Source organism: Geospiza fortis, unplaced genomic scaffold (genome assembly GCF_000277835.1).
Source record: "Geospiza fortis unplaced genomic scaffold, GeoFor_1.0 scaffold139, whole genome shotgun sequence".
Classification (NCBI taxonomy): domain Eukaryota; kingdom Metazoa; phylum Chordata; class Aves; order Passeriformes; family Thraupidae; genus Geospiza; species Geospiza fortis.
Genome location: NW_005054406.1, coordinates 2254043 through 2263723, shown reverse-complemented (window position 1 = coordinate 2263723; position 9681 = coordinate 2254043). Strand labels below are relative to the sequence as shown.

Sequence of the window (9681 nt, the reverse complement as noted above, 5' to 3'; positions counted from 1 at the left end):
TGCTGCAGTTAAAATCTTCTAAAGACTTGTAATGCTAATACATCTTTTACAACTGTGTATATTGAAATGTCAATCCATAATATTGCTATTAATAAATGTGAATGTAAAAAAAATCTTTATCAAAATAGTGTTATTGAAATTACAAATTTCAGATGTAGCCAATGCTTTTGGGAAAAATTCACTCAAATATTTCCTAAATATCTAGTTTAGACCATCTTTATTTCTGATGTTGATTCTTATCAAAGAGTGCATTTAAAATTTACAGTACATTTTAATTCAGTGTCTTTAGTCTTAATTGACTTGCATGAGAATAAATGGTGTCCATCAAATAATATTTCACTAGCCTTGTTGTGAATGTGAATCACCTTTCTGAAAGTAGTTGTCAGAAATTTGTGGTTTTCTTCACTGAGAATGAACATTATGAAACTATGAAATGGAGTTACAACTCTAATAAAAATGCATGATCTATTATACATCTTGAAAGATGGTATGACAAACATAAGTATTTTTACTGGCTTCTTACTAAACCTATAAAGCAGTTGTGGTATTTTTCCTGTAATTTCCTGTGCATTTGGCTTGTGGGTGTGCTTATTTTGAATAGGAGCTGAAAGAAGCTGTGTATGTTCCCAGTACATCATAAAAGTTGGGTAGCTATTAGATCAGTTTGATTGTATATTATTCTAGTTTACAAGGTGGGGGGTTTTATTGATTTTGTGATACTAAAAATAATCCAGTGTTAGAAATTAACATTGGCAGTTTCTTTCCAACTGGAATGAAATTCTGACTTAACTTGGTTTTATCTTAATTTGAAATATTTCCCTTGAGACATAAGCAGTAGTGCATGGGCTGGACCACTGGGGCAGCCACGGGTTTCATCATGTGCAGCAGTGCTGGTGTTGGTGCTGCTTCCCAGCTGCGAGGCTTCTCCTTTGGGAAGGGAGGCAGAAGCAGCTGCTGGGGAGGCACTGCGTGTGGGCCTTCGTGTGGAGGGTGTGAAAGGGGGATTGTGGCCGCTGCCATGACTGTAGGTGTGTCCTGGCCTTTGGACTTTGAGATGGGTGAGCAGGTCTGCTGGGCCTAATGGATGTAAAGGCATTGCTGCATCCTTCTGTACATGGGAATTGGATCCTGCTGCAAGCGGGCAGTAGTACTTTAGAGCAGAAAGATATCTGAATTATCAGGCAATAAGCCTGATGATTTTTTCCTGAATTTTTTAAAATTAACATTTTTTATGCATTTGTGTCTTAAAGAATCAGTTTTATTTTGAACATTGTTATTGGTATTAATAGTATTTTAGTGTAAGGAAAAAAATATGATTGTTTGCTACTTTGTTGCCATAGCCTCCATCTAGATGAGTGGGTGGACAACTGCTTTGATGCTCAGATTGGAGATAGTGGTTAATGGGGTATCCTCTGTCTAGATTCTTGTGGCAAGGGGTGTTTTTCAGATGGGTCTTGCGGCCCATCTTCTTTAACATTTTTGTCAGTGACCTGGAAGAAGGCACAGAGGGCTTGGTTTTCAGGTTTGCTGATGACACCAAACTGGAGGGTGCAGTCACTATACCATTGACAGACACCTAGACAGGCTAACAAACAGACTGCCAAGAAATTAAAGAAATTATTGAACTAAATTCATAAAATGCAACAAGTGCCACATCCTGCACCTCAGAATGAAGAGGCCCTGGCAGTGATACAGACTGGGGCCTGCGTGTCTGGGGAGCAGCTCATATGAAGAGTCTTGGGGGGTCCTGATGGGTAGTGAGTTGTACCTGAGCCAGCAGCAGAGAAGTGAACATTATCCTGAGCTGTATTAGGAGGGGCACAACTAGATTAAGGGAGGGGATTGTCCCTCTCATCACAGTGCTTGTTAGACTGTATCCAGGAAACTGTATGCAGTTTAGATTCCTCCAGTACAAAAAAGATATTAATAATACAGGGAAAGTTCACTGGGGAGTCACCAAGCTGACTGGGGCTGGAACCACTTTCCCTGTGAGGGAGCTGGGCTTGTTCAGCCTGGAGATGGCTTCATCAGGACCTAAATGGAGTCTTTCCTCATGTCAATGAGGAGATCAAGAAGATGGAACCAGGCTCTTTGTAACGGTGTCGGGCTGGACAGGAGACAATAAGTGGAACTTGAAATGGGACACAATGAAAAGATTTTCCTCATGAGGACAGACAAGCAGTAGAGGTGGTTGCCCAGCAGTGGGGAACAGCCTCCATCCTTAGAGGCTTTCAGCTGGGCTGGTCACAGAATTTCCTTGCTTTGAAGTTAGGCTTCGTACCTTTCCAGATCCTTTCCTACATGTGATGGTAAAATGATGTTTTCTCTCCTAATATAGGAGTCTTGAACTACTCTTCTGAGATACGGGACAAATCCATACCATTTCTCCTCCACAACATTTTTTGAGATGCCTCTTCTAACTTGTTCACAGAACTCCTCACCCTCATAGTATTGGGGAACCATAACCTATCCTCCAAACAGTCTGTTTAATGGCTTCATTATCATTATAGTCAAAATTTCTTAAAGGAAGGAGTACTGAGGTTAAGTATTTTTGTCTCTGCATTTGTGAAACAGTGTCATTAGATGTAAAACTTGTAGTATGTTAAAGCTGAGAATAAGGACAACTCCATGTGTTATTACAGGAAAAAACATACTCTGTATGGGAGCTCTGTATGACTGATTTCAGCAAGTTATAGTTGATTTCTGTCTACTTTTAGTTTTATCAATGGTTCTTTGTGTGTTTGTGGTGCTAATGGAATTGTTGATTCTCTGTGTTCCACAGATGTATTACAGCTCTCACTTACCTACTGCCTTATCCATTTTTCCCATGTTGGTCCATTAAAAAGTGTGTATTTATGTTCTTACTCAAGGCTCCTTAGCCTGGAATTGTCTTTTCATCATGAAAGACACGAGCACATTTCCTCTTAGGTTACAGTCATCTTTCAGATTAAGTGCTATGAAAATTATGATTATTTACACATGTTGTAAATGTCACTCATCCATTTTCAAGGCAACTAAGTGATTAACTTCTTCAGGCCTTAATTGTTACTTTTCACCCATCCTATGGCAGTTGCAAGTTATTCATTCCAGGTGTCCTTGTAAAGCCAGTCAGATTTTCTCCTGGATTCAGCAGTTCATTCATATGCAGGAAGTCACATAATTTTGAATATTAGCATGAAATAGATCTAAAGGAGATTTTCTTTTCTGGGATTTTGCCCTATGAGAGGATTACTGATACCATTTGGGCAGATGTTTGTTCAGTTTTCTCTCAAAATCCATTAGCAATGGATGTCCATAATTCATCCAAGCACTCTGTTTGAGGACTTCTGTTTCCTCATAACCGGAATATGTTCAGAGGAGGAAATTTCTGAATTATTTTCTTCCTGATTGCTCTATTTGTAATAGATTATGAAGTACTTAAAACTGTTGCTATGTTCTCATATATGCTGTCTTGAAACAAAATAACCTGAATTTTTCTTGAATTACCTACAGATCCTATTTTACAGATCTCTGACTGCTTTTAATTTTTTTGTTTCTTTTATGACCCTTTTTAGCTCATTACCTCTTTGATGTAGTGAGTAGTGAAACAACACTGACATAATACTGTATAAAAGGAAACAATATACTAAGATATATTTAATGCAACACTGGTGATGGATTACTTCATGGGCATGAAATCTTTGTTCCCTCACATTCAGCAGTGTTTAAGGAACCTTCTCTAGTACCCAACTAAAGAACTTTACTTTTATTTGTACTTTTAGGTACTGTCTTGTACGATTAAGAAAAAACAAATCAGTAGGAAAGAATGTGAAGAAAGTGTTTGCCTTTATTGCAACGACAAAATATCAATGCTCATATTGTACTGCCAATCCTCAGCCCTACATACCTGTTTCCATATTTCAAGACATGGTGAAGAAGAGCTTTTCTTCTTCCATACAGATGACTGTTCTTCCTATAGTGTAACACCTTGCACTTTTTTCCCCTTTATATTTTATCCCATTTTAAATCTTTTTATGTTAGTCAAGGATATTTTAAATTTTAATTTCTCTGAGAAAGTATCTTTCTTTTTTGATCATGTTTGATGTTTTTTAGAACATATTTCCTATCAAGTTGTGAGAGAGAAGGTAGACTTGAGCCTGCTATAATTTGGTGCTCAGGGCACTACGTGAGACTCCCTGAAGTTCTATTTCTTCCTAATCTTAAATGATATAGGATAAAATCAGTGACTCCAGTTCTTATGTGTCTTCAGCAAGTTTTCCAACTATAAGTATACCAAAGAGTTCATTTCATTAAAAAAATGAAATTGGATTAGAGAATTTTATCACTAAACCTATGAGGTATAAATGTTGCTGATAAAATATTAGTTTGGAAATATAATGTGGCATTTCAATGGGGAAAAAAAGTTCAAATATAGTGCTTAAATAATTTTATGTACCAATAAAGAAAGGTCATTTATGAATGAATTTTAGCAGATAAAATGGAATTTCACTGCCCTTGAAGCTATGGATATATTTATAAAGGATCAGTAAATGGTGTTTTGTGCTGGAGAACAAAAGTAACCCAATGCAGACGAATTTTTTTGCAAGCTATTTCAAAATAAAAAAGCAGTGAAGACAAGTATTTTTTTGCCAGTAAGACTGAAGTTTGTTGTAGAGATGCCTATCTTGAAACATAATTTACCGTTGTGAGCTTTAAACTGCAGATATGGCACATTGAAAGAATCATGTTACATTGAGTAGGGTCCAAAACATTATGCTGAACAGGGAGTACTTTAAGGCAAGTACATTGGCTAGGGGCCTTCTTAAGAAGTCAACAATAAAACTGATAAAAAGATTCATCTTCTGTTCTAGCTTCCTCTAGAGATGAATGTTTTCTGTGGTACTGACAGTTTTTGAGCTGGTTTGAGAAAGTAGGTTTGTGTTTTTCTTTTTTTCAAAAACAGAGACATGTCTATGCTCTCATAAAAGTCACAGCTACCGTGATGCTTCTACTACTGATCTTTTCTCTTCCTCCCACCACATGGTGAACATGCACATGAACACCCACACATTCCTCTTCCTGAAGCCAGTGTCTAGAAAACTAAGAGATATGAAAATCAGTATTTGATTTCTTTTTCTGCCCAAGTGAACTTAAATTCGTATTCCCCTACTTCTCAACATAAACATTAAAATCCTGTCGAGAGGCAACTCCCTATGAACTTTCTGGATGCTTTTTATTACAAAAATGATGAGCTCTAACAATACTACATAATTTTGGAGAGTTATTTTGACTCTTCAGTCCTCAGTTTTTTATATCAGTTACATAGAATGGCCACTGTATAGACAGTTTTTAAATGAGAAATCAAGATGAACATAGCTGGTTAAAATGTGAAGTATAAATATACATGCAGAGACTAAGTTCTCATTTCAAGTTTCTTATTTGAAGAAACCCTTTGTCTGGACTGGGCTTTGCCCACTAGAGGAATGTATGCCATCTTTTTAACACAAAGAATGAACAAGGGAATGTGCTGAACTTTGATTCAAAGCTATTTATAATGGTCAAAAAAGCTGACTTGAAAGGCTGAGAGAAATCCAGATTAATCTTATTGATTCTGAAAGCAAATAAGGTATTGCTGCGCGTCATCTTGGATCACATCAGCAGTCAGACAAAGTGTAGTGTAGGTATTGGATTTTAATAGTAATAGATGAGCTTCAGTGGGACTTCATTTGAAATAGTGTGATGGCAAATGCTAAACTACTTAACAAGTCACTCTGCATATTTCATTTGTTACCCGATCATCTGTTACAAATGAAAGTTCAGAGTTTTTTTCATTGGGATTCTTCTAAACATATGTAACAATTTCTAGCAGGAGGGTTGTTCTGGGTGTAAGCTGTATAAAGAGTGCTCCAGAGCTCCATTCTTGCAGTGTTTCTCTAAAGCATGCTCTGGTACACAGCAAAAGTAACAGCAGTCACCAGTCCAGATGGGACAGTGATGCTCAACATCTGAACAACTGCAAAAATCAGGGACAGTGGGTTTTCAAGTCTGTAGTTCCACTGTTTGGAAATACTTCCTGCTGGCAGCATGGCTTTTAGGCAGATGGTACTGGCATAGTTTTCATATGTTGTCATTCACAAAAATGTATTGATAAGACATTCACACATGCTGAAAATGTGAAAAGACTCGGAAAAATAAAGTGGAAAGTCTTGGAAAAATAAATATTGGAGTCCAAACAAGTGAGAATGATTAAGGCTTTATACCATGACTGAACTTTCTCACCCTTAGACATACCCATCAAAAACACTGAATAGGTTTATCTTCTCACAATTAGACAGTTATATTTGAGTTGTTATTTATATTTACCTTATAACTCAGGGAGCTATGACTCACTTGTTCCCTTCTAGATGGATGTATAAAAGAGATCAGATAGAATCATGCTTCAGAGGTGTCTGTTGCTCATTGCTGCCTGGACAGATTCTAAACAGCTGTCTTAGATGTGGGTTTCTCTTACAACAACAAGCTGAGAGAATTGGGGTTTTTCAGTCATGGAAAGAGAAGGATCCAGAAAGACCTTAGAGCAGCCTGCCAGTATCTAAAGGCACCTTAAAGAAAGCTGGAGAGGGACTCTTTACAAGGGTATGTAGTAATGGGACAGGGCAAAATAGCTTTAAATTGAAAGAGCATAGGTTTACGTTACATATTAGAAAGAAATTCTTTGCTATGAGGGTAGTGAGGCCCTTGAACAGGTTGCTCAGAGAAGCTGTGGATGTCCCATTCCTGGAAGTGCTCAAGGCCAGGTTGGACCTTGAGCTTTGAGCAACCTGGCTTATTGGAAGGTGTTCTTCCAAAGTGTTGGAAGTAGATGATTTTAAAGATCCTCCCAGCCCAAGCTGTTCTGTGATTTCTGCACTGTGAACCTTTCATGACATCCATTACAGGCTGAAGATACCTACATGAGGATGTCTGCTGACATGACCAATGTTTGTATCTCATTACAAACATGGAAATCTGGTCTTGCCTCCACCTAGAAAAGGACCCGGATATCCTAAAAAGCCTGTGTCTGCTTTACATGCTCAGACGTCTTAGGATATCTCAGTGTCTTGGATGGCAGAAGTGACCTACGTGGGGACAATTGCTTTGAGCCCAGGGATAACCCAACTACATGCGCAATTCACCTAAACAACTCTTGTGTATATAATTCAGAACAAACATAATTGCTGTCTAGGCTGCATTTTCTATTTCTACTGTAAGGCAGGTTTTGACACTCAGTTGCAGCATAGAGCTACACCAAAGTGTAGCCTAAGTGCCTTAAGCTTAACCTGATCCTGTTTTTAAAGACTGAAAGGTTTTATTGGCAGTCACCACAGACCTTTCTCCCTCATTTTACAAAAATATAAAATTATGAAGCTAATTTTTCATGTTTAATTTTATTTTTAAATCCCTCAAGCTTTCATTCAGTACACAGGACATGTTTCTTTTTTAATTCCATTACTCTCTTTTTTATACCATCTACCATTTAAGAAAACATAGATGAACAACTTGATTTAAAATCTTCTTTTAAAAACAAATACTGCAGCTAAAACTTAAATCATGCTTGATTTTTCTTCACTTATGTAAAGTGCAGTGCTGTGATGATGCTGTAATATACATTACAAATTAATAAATAAATAGTACTTTTAAATATGATCATTCATTTCAGAACATGTTTTTATCTTCTGTGCAGTGAATATAAAGATCTGAAATTTCATTTGTCTGCATATTTTCATAAATTAGGACAAGCAGTCCTAATACCACAGTTTTTGTTTGGAAGAGGAAATATCTGAATGAATGCTAAGGGGATAATGAATGAATGAATATCTGAATGAATGTTAAGGGAATAAGCCAGAAATTAAAGTTTCTTTTCTACTACTAATGGAGAAAACATTATTTATACCAAATAGTTGACTATCCTATGGAGTTTACGAGTTATTAGTCCAGTGATGATGTAACTTAAGAAATGTATGTTCATCTTATCCTAAACAAAATAAATTCTGTGACAACTGGGTTTAATTTCGTTTTACATTGTGAAAACATAGTTTTCTACTGTAACAGAACTCTATATCTTAATGGCAACTTTTAGGAAGGGTACAGTTCTTTTTCTGACAAAGTGGAATGAACATCTTCAAGACAAGAACAATATTTCACTTCCCCACTTCTTGCCAAAAATGGAAAATGTGTTCACATACATTTATACATACCTATCTGTTTCTAATATATTTTCGTAAGTCTTTGTATAAATAAAGCCAAACAGGACATCATTACTTCATTATTGGCAACATTTCTGTGTGTAACAATACAATGGAGAAAATTTTATAATTTTTTTTACTCTTTGCATATTAATGTCTACTTCAAAGACCACTTATCCTGTATTTTCCAGTACAAAAGTGGCTTTTTATGTCTAATCCATTTGAAGACTGAAAAGCAGACCAGTTTTCCGCTTTCTGTAAATAATGCTCATTTGTATGCTTTTTATTTATTGAATGGGATACAGCTTGTTATTCACCATTATGAAATGTTTATATTCTTAAATTTTTGTGTATGCCTTTCTTTTTTGCAGACTAAAACTGGTATTGCATTGTTGTATGATGAAGTATCTGAAAATGCTTATGACATCCGACTGAAGCTTACAAAAGAGGTATTAACAATTCAAAAACAAGATGTCGTCTGTGTTAGTGGAAGTGATCACAGTGCAAATGTAAGTGCTTCTATATCTCTGTGCTTTTGGCTGCCCACTTTAATGAATTCTGCAGAGGACACCTTTATTGTATTGGAGTGCAAGAGATTTTATTGGGTAACAAATACAAGTAATTATCAGTTGTTGGCTCTTCTGTGCATACCTACATTCATAAGTATAAAAACTGCATTTCTGACCAGTGCTGTACATACTTTATGATGGCATTTATAATCTTAATAGAAGCAAAAAACATCTATAAATACCAAGATTAAAGCATTCTTCCACCAAATATTCCTGGGCCATTAAATTAAGGGAGAAAAGGAAAAAGTGTTTCCCAGTGAAAGCATTTCAAGAGTAAACTGATGCACCAAAGTTTTCTTCATTTGTGTATCAGACAGGATGTCTGTTCAAGGGCATTGAGCTGACTGAGAGAACACTTGATGGGCACTTATTTCACTGTAATTCTCTTTCAGGCACAGATGGAACTTAATCAGCGCCAGCACGTATGTGGTGCTTTTTTTAACCAAAATTCAGTTATGCCGCATTTTCAAAGCCTGTGGTGCCTCTAAGCTATAGAGGAACCTTCTGTGTGGCCATTTGGTAATGTCACTAGATAAATTGGTGATGTTTTTCTTAAGCAGTACAGCAAGGGTATCTAAGTTATCAACATCCTTAAGTGATGTATTTCGTTTCCTCATATAAACAGTGCTCTTAAATTTGGAATACATGTACTTAATTTAACTGAGTAAAATAGATTTCATTAACTTTGCTGGTGTTTCTTAGAGTGCACAATTCATGGCAGCCTCCTCAGAGTGGGCCAAGGGAGAGTGTTTCTGTCTGCTTGCTGTATCACATCCTGTAAACTTAAAATCTGACACTTGGGGACATCCAATGGGTTTGTGGTAGTCTGCTAAGAATTGGAAGCAAAAAAGCGTATAATGGGTATTTGTGTGTATATGTGAGTATGTTAGAGAGTCTGCCTCTATAAT

At 36.6% G+C, this 9681-nt stretch overlaps 1 protein-coding gene across 1 annotated transcript in view; it reads left to right on the top strand.

Moving 5' to 3' along the window:
• The first annotated feature begins 841 nt into the window (after window positions 1–841).
• Window positions 842–9681, top strand: part of SNTG2 (syntrophin gamma 2) — a 131960-nt gene continuing 123120 nt past the window's right edge. The window contains exons 1-2 of the mRNA XM_014309157.2: window positions 842–1024; window positions 8576–8713. Coding sequence (XP_014164632.1) covers window positions 842–1024; window positions 8576–8713 — 321 coding nt within the window. The remainder of the gene's footprint in view (window positions 1025–8575; window positions 8714–9681) is intronic.